At 36.1% G+C, this 18,381-nt stretch overlaps 1 protein-coding gene across 1 annotated transcript in view; it reads left to right on the forward strand.

The window, feature by feature from the left end:
- Window positions 1-18,381, forward strand: part of KMT2B (lysine methyltransferase 2B) — a gene marked incomplete in the record, with an annotated part of 4,527,268 nt that overhangs the window by 3,334,775 nt on the left and 1,174,112 nt on the right. The window contains 1 exon segment of the mRNA XM_044079325.1: window positions 16,450-16,464. Coding sequence (XP_043935260.1) covers window positions 16,450-16,464 — 15 coding nt within the window.

An 18,381-nucleotide genomic window follows, 5' to 3' on the forward strand; every position in this document is an offset into this window, starting at 1 on the left:
TCTTACAGACTTGGCAAGAATGTAAAAAAATAGGACATGTGTTTATCCACAAGGCGTTTCCTTAAAAATATGCTTTTTTCCACTTATCAGCATTTGCACAAGAACAGATGTGTCAGCATTTGCGTCATCAAGGCAGTATCTTTCCAAAACCAAGAGGGAGTGCTTAACTAAAAATATATATAAAGTCTGTATTAAATCCAGTTATGTTAGGGGTATTGGTAGGGACACATTTGCCCTGAGGTAAATGTTATATCTCTCACATCATCTGTACTATATGAGAAGTAAAGTAGAACACATTTTCTAAAGCTGTAACAGAAGTACGTGTGGTTTATTATAAAAAGTTATTTGTTACTGCGCTGAGTTGATGCTGCAAAGTATATTCTCTCATCAGTGTATATTCTGCAAGTTTCTGTATGCAACAGACTGTGAATGCAACTATAACCAGACTTTGATTTCAGCAGCATCCAGCCAGCAAGACTGACTGTCTTAAGAAGACTTCAAATGCATCACAGTAAGCATCAGAGTAAGAGCACAGTGCTTTAGCACCTTAAAATTCATTTTTAACATTTCAAATGCAAGGACAATGAAGAAGGTCCTGCACCTTTCCAGCAATTCCTTCAAAATTTCTCTACCATTTCAGAAACACTTTTTGAGTAGCCCTGGTTATTGTTTAAGTCAATGAGTAAGTATAATTACCATAGTCTAATGTCTCTAATCACTCAGTGGCGTACTGTTAAGCAGGGTTATGTGCCAGGCCTTGGACTTCAAGCATTTGGTCTGCTACTGACCTGGTAGAAAAGGAATGTTCAGAAAAAGGAGAGGATATTTTCACTTTTCTGCAAAATGTAAGATAGCATGGACAACCATTTCTGAGCCTATAACATGTTCATTCTACTAAACTGAATAGATAAGTGAAGAATATTCCAGTCAAGTAGAAAGCCCAAGATAAACCAACAACTGAACTACCAAATATCTACATTCAAGGTTCACTCTGGTGTTTATCTTCCCGGCAAAAATGCCATTTAGCAGCACTCCAAGTAGTCACATTTTGGTCAAGTTCCATGACTTGTGCCCTTTTATTAGTAGTGTTCCTTCATTTCAGAAGAGAGTTTTGATGTAGTATTGATGAATAAAGGAATTAATCAATTACATTCCTTCCATTTTGGAAATATAAGGTAGGACTGAAAAAAATAATTGATAAAAAAATATGAAACTGCAATGTGTGTCCAGTGAATTTTTAGTATTGGTTTGCTTAAAGTTTTTTTTATAAGTGAAACCACAACATGGAATGGTGGATAAATATTGGTGTTTAACGAGTTCAGTTTTGTAAGTCCAAACATGGTTCCTCAAAATAAAAAAGAAAATATTTATAGTAAAAGGTGTATTGCTGTCTAAAAAAATATTTATATGCAAGCTGTGTTTTTTAAAGTCCATCATTTGAGGTAATGTTCAAATAGAGACACTTATGGATTTGTCTAATCTATTCTAGAATTATGAAAGAAATCATGCAAATTCAGTAGAATTCATCAACAGAACTTGGTTACAGTTGCAAAACTGTAGGAATTATATTGTATTTATTTAAATTTGTTTTCCACGTTTGAGAATTAATCTGCCTGGACCATGTTCAGGCCATCCCAGAGAATATAAACATTTATTTATTCTCCTCTTTTGACTGGATAAGTCTAACTGGGGTATAACCTCTTTCAGTGGAGGTCCAAGGAGAAAAACAACATTGGTATAATACAATACAAGATACAATGTAAATTATCACAGGCAAATCTAACATTAGTGTCATCTTTTACATTGCAGTATTAGAAAATTATAAACAGCAGCATATATTGAACTGGTTCACATTACACAAAATGTATTGAATAAAAGAATATATTCTTAGTGGTACAATCATACTGGTACAATAGATTCACAATGATACAATCACAATATCATGTTGAATTGGATTATATTACATACATTCATTTGTTGTGGAACAACTTTAAAGATGGATATGCATGAGTAAGCATATAGATTTGTGCATTAAAGTGGGAGTTAAACAAGATAGTCGGGTTGCATTAGGTTAACGCATCCTTTAGGAGGTAAAGAGGTACGTTACAGGCATAAGAATATTAGTTGTGAACATTAGTGTCAAGTGTTGGTGTAAGAGCAGAGAGTATAGCTGTATTAGTAAGTATGTGGGGGCCTTAGAGAGATATGGGAAACTGTTGTTAAAGGAGAGGACTGTTTGTGCTAGAGCTAGTCTGAACATCTAAAAACATGTCATGCACAGAAGTAATACTATGTATACAATGAAGCAAAAAATATTCGACATCTTGAACTTTAGGCAAGAGAGATTATACAGTACATGCAAAGAATAAATAAGAGGTTTATTAAAAAATTTCACAAGACAGAATAGAATCAAGGAAATAATTACAGTATTACGTTCATAGCTTGGACAGCTTCTTTAATACATCTTTGTTGAAAACATAGAACACTGTAGTATACTGAAGTGATTGAAAACAGTGTGTTGGAGAAGCTACAGTATACATGGCATTTAGAAAACAGCACAGGGGGAGGAGAGAAAGTGGTGTGGGATGTGAGGTGTATCTAAGGAAATAGATACTTAAGCAATAACCCACAACTGGGTGTTGGTAATACTGGATTTACCCACGGATGGTGGGGTTTGATTACGAAGATAAAACATGAGTGATCAAAGAAAGCCTACTGTGGGTAAATTCAGCATTATCCACACTCAGAAGTGGGTTGTTGCTATTATACAATGGCATCATTTAAGTAAGAAATTGCTTACTATTCTTAAACAATGTCTTCTTATAACGGTGCTGTAATGTTCCTCCACTGCGCATCTGTATGTGAGTTACATTCCCACACTTGCACAGTGCATCAGTGCTATTGAAGAGAAGGAATGGAGAAAAGAGAATCTCCATTGCTGTTTTTTTTTTGGGTGGGGGGATCCTGTTCCTGCCAGGCCCCAGCCCAGTGTTAATGCTAGAAACCTAGACAAATTGCAACATAATGGGGGAAACAAAGGTTCAAAAATAGTCAAAGATTTTATTTCTCTTATAAAGTTAGAAAGTTGCTTGAAGATATTTTCTGTTAGCATGCATTTTCTGGAGGATATGAAGCCTAAATCTCAAATGTCTATCATTATTTAATTACTTCACTCCCCACTGGCTTGCTAGAAAACTACTTTGTTTTTTTATGTGGAAAATAGCAAAACTATGAGGCAAAAATTTAGACATTCTGTGAAGATCTGGCCAGCTGAGAGGTACTTGAGTCTGCAGAGATTTACGTAGGGGCAGTGCATAAATACAAGGAAAATCACGTACATTTCTATTTCTTTACTTTTGCAGAACACACGTGATTTTTTTGTATTTTTCTCTGCTCTCTGTAGCATATTCCAATAGAAAGGTCTGGCCGCTCAGTGATACTTCAGTGTCTGGATTTTTTTCTATTGGTATATGCTCAATTTACAACGGTCGCACTTGTTGAGCTGTCCAATCCGCATGCACGTTTCTAAGACTGACCCATCATTGTATAATATACTATAACCGTGTGGTAAGTCTGTGTAATGTATTTTCATGAACAAAAATAACCACCACGGCTGAACAATCCAGTTCCATTAAGAATTGAAAGTTGATTTATTAAATTTACTGAACAATGGATAAGCGCTTTCACGTAACAAAATCTACGCTTCATCAGATCCTTAAAATGGTTCAAAAATAACTGCATTTATATATACATCATGTGACAACAATTAGTAATTAATCTATTAAGCAATCAAAACACATTCAAGTAAGATCAACTTTTAAAACAGATTTCTAAAAGAAACAGTAACATACTACTTGAGGGGGGTGAGCATCTAACACTGGCTTAATGCTGATGCTACTATTAAGTCCAGGAAGTATATGTGCCCCGAGTCTCAAGATCCATCTAAGTTCAGTTCTTTCTAAGTAATTATTGTGATCTCCCCCTCTTGTATTCACAGTTACTTGTTGTAGTACCCTGAAACTAAAACTATGCTTTTCAAATTCCATAAGATGTTTTGCTAAATCATTTTGTGTGTTCTTATTCCTTATATCATACAAATGTTGATATATTCTATCCTTAAGTCGTTTCAGGGTTTTACCTACATAAAAACATTCACAGTAATTACAACTAGCAAGATAGACAATATTTGTACTGTTGCAAGTGGCATGAAATCTGGGTTTAAAAACAAAATTCAGGTTTGGGTGATAGTAACATTGTTCTTTACTAATCACATCACACATTCTACACTTCCCACATGGGAATGTACCTAATTGCTCACTCTGTGTGATGATACTCTTGTATCTTTCTCCACATAGTAAACGTTTTAAGTTCTTATTATTCCTGTAGGAAAAACTTGGTGTTTCCCCTACCCACTTCTTTGTTTCCTCATCCATAGTTAAAAGATGCCAATTTTTATTGATTATACTGCTCATCTTCCTATTGTCATTCGTATAATTAGACATGAAACAAACTCGATGTCTCCTATTTATTTTAGCCTTGTTCTCTAAGGGAATTGGTACATCTTTTTCTCCCTGTTCTTCTCTTCCCCTGAAAGTCTTGGCCCTTGCTGTACTCAATTCTAACTCATTATACCCTCTAGCCAATAGCAAACTCTCCAACCTCTCAACTTCTTTCTCCATAACTTGTGGGATGTTACATGTTCATTTTATTCTTTTCATCTGTCCTTCAGCTATATCAGTAAACACATGTCCTGGATGCATACTACTATGATCCAATATACTATTTCTCCAGCATTCTTTACTATATAATTTGGTGTTAATACCTCTTTGCTCAGTCCTATATATTGTCACATGCAAAAAATTCACTGACTCATATGAGTATATCACCGTGAACTTTAAAAAGGATGTGGTTGACTTTAAATATAAAATGAAGTCTTCTAAGGACTTAACGTGTCCATCCCAGAACATAAGAATGTCGTCAACAAAACGTCTATATATAATCATATTTGTGCTCAGGGCATGGCTATTAAGATACTGTTTCTCCCAATGATGGACAACCAAGTTAGCATACGAATTTGCACAGGGGGTGACCATTGCTACTCCACATTGTTGCAAGTACAATTGGTGACTATATATGAAGATATTATTACATAGCACCAAATTAAGTAGTGTGCAAATTAATATGTTTTCTTCGCTACTAATTGTTGTTATAGCATTAAGGGTTTCTCTGATGGCCTCTATGCCATAGTCATTAGGAATGGAGGTAAATAAGCTCTGTACATCCAACGTAACCATCAAGTATTTTTTTGCTGTCTAATTTCTCTTCATATTCTCTCAAATTATTCAATAACTGTGTTGTGTCTTGGAGAATAGTTGGTATGTTTCTCACAATAGGTCCTAACGTACTCTCTATGTATAGAGAGATGGATTCAGTTATCCATCCCCCTCAATCAACTATGGGTCTCATTGGGGGATGATTCAGGGACTTGTGTACTTTAGGTACACCCTTAATACAAGGAATCATAGGTTTGTCTGTGAGCAGAAAAGTATATGACTGTTCATCTAACTGTCTACACATGAGTAAATGATATAGGCTGTCTCTCACATTTCTTAAAATTACTTCATAGTGAGATCTATCTAGCACTTTGTATGTATTTCTATCACTCAGCATTTCTAACATTGCATGTTCATAGTCCTCTCTATTCATGAGGACTATGGCTCCACCTTTGTCTGCAGGCCTAATAGTTATCATTTACAAAATAATGAAATGATAACTGTGTGGTATGTCTGTGTAATGTATTTTCATAGCATGACAAATTGTGGTTAGGGGACATGGAAAAGTAGAGGATAAGTAGTATTTGAGGTATGAAAGCAAGTATGTTTCAAATGATAATTTTTAAATTTCAATTTGAATTCAGTTTATAACTGATTTTTTTTATGTGGAGGAAGAAATTCCTGAAGTGCTCTGGCAATGAAACAGAACCTACTGTCTGCTATACACTGTTTTGTACAGTGTTTGTATTGAGAGTTGGGGGAGAGATTCATCTATGCTGTTACTTTCAGAATCTGAGTGTTATGCAGCCATCTGTAAATAGGAAGGTCTCCAGTCTTTACATTTTGAAAATAAAAGACTCAAGCAGTAAAATGAGATCTTTGTTTTACAGGTTGCCATTTTGCTTTGGCTAGAGTAAGCTAGTTGTGATCTTCTTTAGGGGAGAGGGCAACAAGTAGAGATAGGTAATTTCCTAGATCTTTTTTAATTGCTGTGTGCGAGGCAATGGACCTTTAAATTATATTTAGACAACCATATAATCTGCATACAGGATGAGTAGTAGTTATATGTTGTGGCCAAGTATAATCATAATTATTCATGGGGGAGGGGAGTTCAAATCACATGTTTGTGTGAGAATTGTAAGTAGTAAGAGAACTATAAAGGAAATGATGAATGGGTGGGATAGAATGGTATTGAGGTGTAGGAGACTAGTGAAGTCAAATGAAGCAAGGCAAGGTGCAGTAGGCAAGGCCCCAGTCAGTGTCACAAGAAAAACAATTAGCCTAGTGTCTCATGCACCCGGTTATGGGTCTGAAACAAAACATGATGTTCTTCAATTATTTTGATGTTTCTAGTGACTAAATAACTACCATGTGCTGGAGGTCAGAATGTAGAAAGCAGGTAATCAAATAGTTAACACTGTCAAATCACTTCCATTATCAAATGAGGATTGATATGTTACAGTTATGATTAAAAGGCTATATTAAATTCAGTGCTATACAAAAATGTAGGCACTATAGGGAGATAAACACGCACATATTTGAACAGTATTAAAGTTCAGAGTCCCAGTGAACCAAGGTACTTTTGGCTGCTCACTTTGAATAACACAGAAAAAAAAGTAAAAAAGGAGGTGCTTGGACTTGGTTCCTCTTACTTGGCACTGAAAACTGTGTTATGGTGTGCTGTGTTAGGGGAAAGTTCACTACCTGATAGTAATAGTAATGCACTAAGCTATGGGAAAGTGGTAATGATGTTGACACATTAAAGGTCTGGTAAGAAATAAAAAAAAAGAAAAACAGCTAAGTATGTCTGAGTACTAAAGACACAAGGTGTCGTCTGAGGCCATTACATGTAAAAATATAAACCTCAAAATCAAAGCATACAGATGTTGCAATACAGATTTTATTGCCATGGTGTTAGTGCCTATCATGTTCTGTTAACCATTTTACTTAGCAATAGTCAATACTAACCCATGGGAAAATGTAGACTGTTTGGTCTACTGCTTTAGTCAATAGATAATTAATCTGTATTACAAACATACATCATCCTACAGCTAATGCATTTAATAAATTAATATAAATCATTTAACATACAAGTTAGTAACAAATGAACAGAAGCATACCAAAACCTTAAAAGATCTTGTACTAACAAGCTATACAATATATAACAAAATATGATGATAAAGTAAATCAGCAACAAATACTCCATGAGCACGAAGAGAAGAGACAAAAATGTGCAGATATATGTGAGGTGAACAGCTACAGGAAAGGGAAGCACCTTCTATGACGGAAGCCCAAGTAGCTGTGTAACTATGGTCACTTGAAAACATCAAAGATCAGCTTTGTTTCAAAACATTTCTCTTACCCCCACTGTAGAGATATACTTACCAGTCTTAAAGCAACAAGATCTGAGATATGGGGATAATCACAGTCATAGCTAGTGTTGGAAGAAAAAGCATCTAGCCACAGTCTTATGAAGTCAGTTATGGGACTGAAGCAAGACAGGCTGTCCATGAAGCATTCTAATGTTTTAGTGTATAAACAACCAGAAAGATGTAGAGTTTTGAGTGTAGCAAGCAACTAAACAGCTATCTGCATGTACATTAAAAAAATAGTCACCTTATCAAATCATGCTAACTAAAAGTGACACAGCAATGCCTAAGGAAATGCTATTATCTGGGAGACCATGTCTAGCAACTAACGTGAAGAAATGGCAAAAATGTAGGTACTATAGAGAAATAAACTCAAATGCATTTCTGAAAGCATAGTACTCAGTCCAGATGAACCAGGAAACTGAAACTGGCCGATTCCTTTGAATAAGGCAGAGAAACAAAAACGGAGGTGTTTGGAATTTCTTCTTCTTCTTTGTCCTTGAAGACTATATGCCTTCAGCCAGAAGAAAAAAAAGAGTGCTTTTTCATGGAGAAGGTCTTCCTTACCTCTCATCCCCAAGGAGTCTGTGACCCTGCACCAGTACTACTGCTGCATCAGTATGGGGCTGCTGGACTTTCGGGCTAAGGAAACAATATCTTGCACTAGCCTTCTTCAATAATGTGCTTTTCAAACTATAAAATGCAGTTTAGTCAAGTGCAAGTCAGCCACTGTGCAAAGGAAGCATCCAAACGGATACAAAAAGAGACAAAGGAAGCTCAATATTTTTTTTTACTAAAAAAAAAAAGTCAGGATTGACTGACATGTATAGATACACATATCTGATTAAGAAATTAATGTAATGGGATTACAGTTAAAGAAAATATAGCTTAGGAGTGTGAAGGCTGCCAGCCTAGCTAGATAGAATTTTATAGATAATTCTGTCATTTGTAAATATTAATGTAAGCCACAGGCTTGTTGTCTTAAATGGAAAAAAATAGTGTTACATGTAGAACTGCAAAAATGTAACAACAGTGTACTCTACTGACCAAGTAAAGCATGTTGTGACCCTTTGATGTAAATACAGCTCAGGACAGTCTAGATGAAGGAATTATTGCTATTGTTTTAAGGCCAGAGTTAATGGCCAGAATTTGCCTGCATATATGTCCTGTATTGCTCTGGTTTCTGCCCAGAGGTGAAGAATGTAAATGTAGTTTCTGTTACCCTGGGAACCCAAGGAAGTGTGAAGAATGATGTAATGATAACCCAGGGAAGTGTGAAGAATGATGTAATGCAAACCAGGAATGTGATTGTAAAAACAGAGAGAATCAGAGAGCATTAAGCATTTTAGTCTTGACCATCCAACTCAATAGCAATGCCTTTGCTCTATATGTAGGTTTATTTCAGACTTGTGTTTTCTCTTAGAAATAGCTAGAAACTAGAAAAATTTGACTGTTTTTCTGTGATGTCAGAACTGTAGTACTGAATTATTTTAAGTATTTCTCTGTGATCTCTGAAGTCTTGACCAGAACTATGTAGTAAAAAGTATTGTCTTGTGTTTTTAATTATTTATTATTAAATATTTTAAACCCTTTTAACTGTGCCTGTTTTGTGTAGAGATAATTTAAGCTCTAGAGTAGATTGCATGTATATAATGATCCTGTACCAAGTCACTCTAATAAGCCTTGACTGTTTAGTCACACTTATCAGTTGGATAATAATATTGCGCAGTCATAACTGGACACCCTTTTAAGGGCCTTTGAGTAGCTGATAAATATTAGAGGGTGGTGGCAGCTGATACTACTGTATAGTCTGGGAAAAATGGGCATAGCTGGAGAACCTGTGCCAGTCTTCACCAGGAGTGTCTGTGTAGTTGTATAAACTCTTCTCAAAATGTGGGCGTGTGTGTGTGTGTGTGTGTGTGTGTGTGTGTGTGTGTGTGTGTGTGTGTGTGTGTGTGTGTGTGTGTGTGTCAGCTACTTGGGCAGGGACACAAAGCACTGGTTGGACAGAGAGGGTGCTGGAGGTTTTAGCTTGCCCACTAGGCTGAGATCTGGACCCTATAGCTGTGCCAGTGGAGAGTCTTATTGGGGACCTGGAGAGAAAGGGAGCAACCAGCCCTGGACTGACTGTGATCTCTGTGATCTTAAGGGAAACTGCACTTTACTGTGCGTATTTGCTATCCTTTCCTGTTATATGAGACGCCCATCCCTGGTGTTAGTGGTGAGGATTGAGGCTCCTTGATTGCTGGGCCAGGGCACAGGTGTCACAAGGAGGAAAGGGTATGACCAGTGAATTAAAAATAACATATTCAGTTTTAGTATAAATAATCACTTTTCAAAGAAAGGGTGTCTAATAAGTGAAGTTAATTCCAAGAATTGGTAGCAAAAGACAAAACAGTTTAGGACTTTTAAAGGACTACATTATTGAATGGGATGAAAGAGATGGGGTAAATCTACAGCCCTAAGGCACAATAAACAGTCCCAGACTCTGTTCTGGCTAGTTATGTAATATAATGTAAAAGCAGCACCCTACACACTGCATTATTATAGAAAATAAAAAAAATATATAACAATTATATGGATTAGGTAAAAGCCTAAATCCTACATAAAATGTGTATTATCATTAGTTAATGGAAAAAGGAGAGATTAGTTATCCCATTGCTAGGAGGATAAAGATGTATTTTGCACTTTCCATTTGTAAACATTAACACCTGAACTTCTACATCCTTTTTATTGTCTGCTAAAATGTTTTCTGTAAGTAAAACTCTCATTACTACTACACATTCATATACATTACATACAGTTTTGATTTCCAAGAATCTAGCAACAGGCTTAACAAATACGCTAATCAGTGTTAAGGGATATTATATTGTGTAAGATGCTTTTGTTCCATAGCCATATCTCAGATTACCAATATGTCAGCAAAGGTGTATTTTTTTACCTTAGCGTGTACTTTATTCTTTTTTTAATCTATTTTCTTTTCCACAACTCATCATTCTGTCTTACCTGTCTTCACCTTTTCTCACTATGCTTTCACTGTTCACTTATATAAACTGTTTGTTTTGAAACTGTTTGCTTTATGACTCTGAAACAAAATGTATTCATAGGCCTACAAAGTACAAACATTTGACTAATCATGCACTAATGTGGTGTAGAGAATGGACAAACTGAACATCATCACCCTGACTGGAGCACAAATGTTCTCCAGCAGGGTATTAAGTACAAGTAATGCCAGCTGAAAAATGAGTATGCCCCTTCACGGCAGCATATCAAGCTGCCGTGGAGCTCGGACCGCAAAAAAACTAATGGTCGCCATTACATTACACTTGCTATGGCAGTGCTTTTGTTGTTTAGCGAGAGTAAAAAAAAAAATAAAGAGAAAGGTGTATGTGTGTGTATGTATATATGTGTATGAGTGTGTTTATGTTTCTGTCTGCGTGTGTAATTAAATGCATGTATGAAAGCAAAGGAGACTGTGTGTATGAGAGCTCAAGAGAGAGTAAGAACGATCTTGTGTGAGTGAATGCGTGTATAAAAGCAGAAGGGACTATGTGTATGAGATTTTGAGAAAAAGTGAGAGCGACCGAGTGATTTTGTGTGAGTGAATGCATGTAAGAAAGCAAAGGAGACAGTGTGTGTGAGAATGAGAGAGAGTGAGAGCAATCTTGTGTGAGTGAATGAGTGTATGAAAGCACAAGAGACTGTGTGTGTTAGATCGAGAGAAAGAGTGAAAGCGACCGAATGATTCTGAGTGAGTGAGTGAATACATGTAAGAAAGCAAACAGAGTGTGTGAGATCGAGAGTGAGAGAGAGAGAGAGAGAGACAGAGAGAGAGAGCGGTCTTGTGTGAGTGAGTGAGTGCATATATGAAAGCAGAGGAGACTGCGTGTGTGAGATTGAGAGACAGAGTGAGATCAGTCTTGTGTGCATAGCTCTCAACTGTCCAAATTTTCACAGAATGTCCAGACTTTTGCTTCATATTTTTTGTCTGTTCCTCATAAAATCTGTGGTTTTCTGAAGTTTTGCGGCAAATCAGTGAGGAGTGAATTCACTAAATAATGACAGGCACTTGAGTTTCATGCTTTATATCCTTCAGAAAATGCACTGTAATACAAGACTTTTTATTCTAGCAATTTTCTAAGTTTATAAGAGCAATATTTAAATCTAACCCACTATTATTTTTGACTTTGTCTAGACTTTTTATACTAAGAAGTTGAGAGTTGAGAGTTGAGAGTTATGTTTGTGTGAGTGAATGCAAGTGTGAAAGCAGAAGAGTCTGTGTATGAGAGAGAGAGAGAGAGAGAGAGAGAGAATGGTTTGTCTGTAAAACTGTTGCGTTCTCCTTACATATTTATATTTTTAAGTACTATATTATTTTCTATATATATTTTTGATGTAAATGCTTCCTCCAACACCATTAACATATACTACAGAAAGTCTGAAACATTAGGCTGAGAAACAATTTTACATAAAAAATATATAAAAAAATAATATAGTACTTAAAAAATAAGCAAGTAAAACACAACAATTTTACATAGAGCCCATTCTCTAACAGCAATAATGCCCTGCAGGGTGTGTATTAGTGTGTAATTAACACCCTTCCAGGGGTGTAGATGCCCTCTGGGCAGGCATTGATTACACATTAACACACACCCTGTCAGGCATTATTGCTTATCTACTGACTCTGTGATACCTATGTTAACTATACTTTTAAATTACAGCTACAGTTTACTACGGTGAGGCATATTATTTTTTAAATACCGTTATTAAATTATCACTTATTACTTCATGTCTCTTTCCTGACCTGTCTAAGGCATTTGATACCATCTCTCATCCTAGGTTACTCTCCAAACTCTCTGACCTCAACCTATCCAGTACCACTGTTTCCTTGTTCTCTAGCTATCTCACTAATAGACAGCAATCAGTTAAATGGCTCCCTTGATGTCTCCCTTTCTCCCAATTAAAACAGGTATTCCTCAAAGGCCAATTCTCGGCCCCTTATTATTCAATATCTTCACTAATTACTTGCATTCTTCCTGTCCTGATTCCTCTCTTTTATAATATGCAGATGACTCCACAGTCATCACAGTATCAAACTCCGTCACTGATCTTCATCTCCTCACCCAAAACTTCTTTAACTCCATTGAACAATGGCTCTCCAATAACCAATGCATCCTAAAAAGACTAAGCTTCTTCTTTTCTTACCTATATCTCTCACATATCTCAAACCTACTTTCTCCATTACATCCCTTAACAACACTGTCATTAATGCTGAAACACACACAAAACTGCTTGGAGTCATCAGAGATGACCAGCTCAAATTCAGCCACCATGTCCCACTATTGCATCGAAAAAACACATAAAAGATTTTGAAAAAAAACACACACCAGAAACTGGAGCAACTATACAGAAAGAATAAATGTCTCACAAAAGACACTAGACTTACTCTCGCCCATGCTTTCCTTCTTCCTAGCCTTGTCTACAGTTCACAAATACTAGCTAACCTATAAGCTTCTCTCCTTTCCAAACTGGAATCCACCTATAACAAAGTTGCAAGACTTGCTGCTAACCATACCTCAAAGACATACCATTGAGAATCCCTCAATCTCTTACACAGGCTAGAGTTCCACCACCAACTTGTCTACTCCCAACTCCTTATGATTTTTTCTATCTTAAACAGACCCTCTGCCTGTCCTTCTATCACCCCACTTATCCCACGCTATACCCCTTCCAGAAATCTCAAAAGTTCCGACCAACATCTGCTGGAAATTTACAAACCCAAAAAATCCACAGGCCAAAATCTCTGTAGCTACATACCCGCCTTAGCCTGGGAGAAACTACCCTTGCACATCAGAAACATAGCCCATGCACAGGAATTTAAAACAGCATTAAAACAACATCTGCTTCAGAACTGGCCTGTCAATGTAGTAACACAAACCACCCTCCCTAGCACCATCTCTCTCTCCCCCAAACTATCTGCCCTCCACTACTGCTTTACTAGTATCTGCCATACCCTCCTTATTACTCTGAATAATACTCTCATTATTCACATACTGTACTGTAGCTAGAAACTTTTACTACAGTTCTCTAAACCTAGATACAGCATTATTCTGTCTCTCATCCTATCTGCCTTTTCAAAACAAAACTCCCTCCAACTTCTTTTTATAATTTTTGTACATAATAACTTACTTGACTATGAGCTACTAAACCCAGTTTGTACTCCTTTTCCATATGCTTGTGAACTTTTGTGAATTTAATCTCATTGTATTTTTTCACCATGCCTGTAAGTAATTTCCTTTTTCTTAAAGCTCATTTGTATTATATACTTACCCTCATACACTTTGTATATATTTTTTTCTGTGAACTATATGAATTGTAATTATGCATTTTTGTTTCTTCTGTGGAGTTTTTCTCCTCAGGCGTCTACTGAAAAAGGGCATTTTTTCCTTTTACATACATTATACACTGCATATCTTTTCTTTATAATTATGATCAGTCAAACATTATATAAACTGCTGAATTTCCTGCCTTCTCTCAAACTTTACTCCTCTTCCTCTGGAACAGTATTCTGCATGTATTATTCCCACAACTTCCATTTATTTCTATACAATTTACTCCCTCCCTTTTCTAAAGATCCCTCTTCAGTTCTTTTATCTGTTTTATGTGTTCATAGGTAAGTATTATGCTAGCTGTCCTTGTGAACCATTTTAAGCCTAGCCATTTTTTTATTCATGAGAATGAAACCCTGTATCTCGTCTGTGAGGCAAACATCTTAAACATTATGCCAACCCCAATACTTCATATATTGGCTTAGACTTTGTTTTCCATTTAATAGCCATTACTTTTACTACATCTAGGCAATTAAAATCCTGTGTCCCAGATCAAAAGAACATTTGCTCATCCAATATAAATGACAGTACTCTACAGAGAAATTTTAAAATCTGGCAACTTATTACACTACCAAAACATATGTTCCCATTTACTAATTTTTTCCCCATCACACCTCCAACATTTGCTCTCTACCTGAGGAAAACTTCTTTGAAGTCTACTCGGGCTATAAAAGTACCTATGCAACTACTTCCAAGCAAACATCCTAAACTTCCTGGACTTCGTTGCACACTTTGTAGCCATACATATCCCCCCCATTGTTCTCTTGTAAATTGCTTTTCTAGTCTCTCTCTCCCCAATCTTTTCTAAAATCCTATAATTGATTGTTATAGTTATTATGCAATATTTTATATGCCCTAATAATTATCCCTTTTTAAAAACAGTATCTGTTCTAGATTCAACTAAACATTCTACAAGATCTTTTACTTAAGATTCCCTGATATCACACCCTGGTAGGAAAAGCAGTCTCTAGCATACAGTACAAATGTCTTCTTGGCCTCATCACACTCTATTACCTTTCCCACTATAGTAATTTGCTCTAAATAACTGTTTTTTTGCCAGTTTTTCCAAGTAAAGTCCAGCCTCCTCTTACCTATTTTCTGAACCTCTACTTGCAGTCATCCCTGTGACATCCCACCTCTGGACCAGTAATCAAGGAGCCTCAATCCTCACCATTGACATCTGTAGGGAACATTCACTTAGAACAAAACTGGATACACACAGTATTTTCAGATGCATCTCTCTGCACCAAGCACAATTTCCCATTAAGAGCAAACAGGGAGCACACCCTACTCCTGGGAATGGGTTTTCCTCTCCAGGCCCCAAATAAAACTCCACCTTTCTCTCTACAGAAACCAGAATTCTATGTCCGTGTTCCCGGTACCTGACACACACACTCTTTGAGATTTGATTTTCACACACACATATATACAACATACACACACACACACACACACACACACACACACACACACACACACACACACACACACACTTGGGAAAGCCAGGTACAGAGTTACCAGCTCTGCCACTTCCACAAAGACTATAAGGTAGAGCCACTGACACCAGCCAGCTACTTTAAGGCTCTTGCCAGGGTACCCAGTTACTCCTAGTAAAATTGATATTTATACAAATGGTAGTATTAACCAAGTGGCAAGACTTTCAGGAGCATAAAGCCACAGTGTCACCAAATAAATGCAATTACTGTCAAAGGTTAAACTATTTTCTAAAAGACCAGCCACAATGAAACGTTTAGACTTATTTAATAATAATTAACAAAATAGAAAACATGAAAATACTGAATATCTATTTACAATAAACACCAACATTTCAATTCACAGAAAATGTAAAAACAACACAGTTGAAGAGAGTCAGACAGATACAGAAAAACAGTATTTAACTAATCTCGCTATATTTTCCTGAATTTACTGAAGAATTGCTGTTCCCTACTTACTGGCTAGAACAAGGCAAGATGAAGTGGATGAGTACTTTGTGTCAGTTCCAATAACACAGTGCTGAGTGCCTCATATCTCATTAGTATCTAAATACAATTTAAGTGTTGGCTACAAAATGACATCACATCTGGTCACCTGATTCTGTGGTTCTCACACTACCCCCTCACTAGAAACCTGAGCCACAATCTGGCACAGATGTGTCACAATATACACCTAAAGCTCTGCTAAGGCATCTGGAGACTATAAAACAATCCCAATACTTTCATCCTTCTGCACAGACTAACCAGCCATTCTCTGGCACCCCAGGGTAGCAACTAGCTCACCACTAAGGACAATAAGAGCAGGACCCCACCCAGACATTGTGTCTCTGTTGCATTCAGGCCTGTGAAATAAAAATGTTATGGCCTAAACCAAGTCATTTAATTTCAAGCTATTTTTCTTAATGTTAAACTGGACTGAGCTTAGCCCCATCCCTTTCCAGTAACCTCTGTTAAAATAGATACATTTCCTCAGTTACAACAGTACAGTCTGATGTAACTGTATATTTCTTTTCTGTCCAGCAGGACCCACATTTGATACATTTTTAACACAAGCGACTTACAAATACATTTTTAATACAATCATCTGTACAAATCAGTTTGTTATACAAATGACAATTTTTTTTACAAAACTCCAGCTAGTTATGCTGGCATATGTTACATGTGCAATGCCCTATTCTCTCTGGCATAGCTGGCACTACCCCACATCATCACAATCCCTATTGACAAAATTTCCTTCCTCCATTCTTGTGTTGGCATAGTTCTTAGAATACTTTTTGCTACTTTATGAACATACTATTCTGTATGATTATTATTCTCACTCTCTCTCTATTTCTTGAACTTGCTGTCTGCTTCATAATTATCCCTTTCTATTTAGAATTATAACCTTCTGCTTGTGCTATATATATATATATATATATATATATATATATATATATATATATATATATATATATATATAAAGTGTTAACTGTGTAGCTCTAAAATATCCCTTCAAATCAGGAAATCCTAAACCACATTGTTCTATTGAAAGCATCAACTTACCCCACTTAATTCTTGCCATCTTCCCCCAAAATAAATTCCTTCAAGTCTTTTTAATTTTTGTCCACAACTTCTCTTCTGGTTGATAAAAATATGTCTAACCCATATATAAAACTAAAGAGACTAAAAACATTTTTATTGCTTGTATCTTAATATCCATATCCATCAGCAAGAGCTTCCAGTTTATTTTGTATATTCTTTTGTTTAGTCTCTTTTCATATATCATTAGCTGCAATGAGAAACCTTTTTAATCCATACTCCTAAATCCATCATCTTATTGTGTCCCCATAAATATGTGCATTTCTGAATCAGTTTACTACAGTTTAAAAGAAGAAAGTTTTTTTTAGATATGTTGAAGGAGTATTTAGGGCATGGCATAGAAATGGAACCTGCATGGCTGGAACAGGTGGCGGGAGGGGGGGGTTGTGCATATGGTTGGTATTCCAGTAGAAGCTACATCTAATATATATATATATATATATATATATATATATATATATATATATATATATTTTTTTTTTGCTGTTCAATAGAAGAGCTTGGAGGCATAGAGCTAACTGTAATAAGCCAATCGTTTACAATATAGTGATTGGTTTATGGCAGAGACATTTTTTTTTTCTTTAGCTCTTCACTTAAAGAGCTGAGGAGATGGGGTGCTGCTTCCTAGTACTGCCCCAGGGTGCTGGTTGGTACCCTGTTTTTAAACTCCATTCTCATTTTATCCTACTGACTAGCTATGACTTTTTTAAATATTTCTGTCTTACCTATTGACTCTTGAATAATTTCCATTACTGATTCCTTAAATTCTTTTCTTTTAATAGGTATGTGGGAAAGTGCCATTGTCTCATTTTTACTTTATTACCCTGCATTTTTATTTTAGTTTTTATCTGTGTATGATATGACATAGTTATTGGATGTATGGTGAAGCTTTTAATTAAATGCACACCCTCCAGTGAAATATAATTTCTATTAAAACTCAGTTACTGTACCTTGGGGAATAATAAGTAAATGCTGTCCAAATTCTTTCTACTGGATTCATATCTTCCATACAAAATGTTTTCATAAATTTCTTCAGAAATCTGCCCCCTTTTGTTTTATTTTCATTTCTTGGTCCCTGAAACATTGCAAATCAAATGGCAGTCCCTACCTGTAAGTAATATTCCCTGCTGAAAGTTAATTATTTCTCCCAAAATTTTGTTAAGCTCCAGAATAGCAGTTTTTGGTGAAATATACATGCCAGCATAATCTCCCTCCCCTTGCCAATAGACCCTTAGTACCAAAAATCTACCATTATGATTGTTTTTCCCATCTTCCTTCT

The sequence above is a fragment of the Protopterus annectens genome, chromosome 8.part0, assembly GCF_019279795.1.
Source record: "Protopterus annectens isolate FY-2018-M chromosome 8.part0, PAN1.0, whole genome shotgun sequence".
Taxonomy (NCBI): Eukaryota; Metazoa; Chordata; order Ceratodontiformes; family Protopteridae; genus Protopterus; species Protopterus annectens.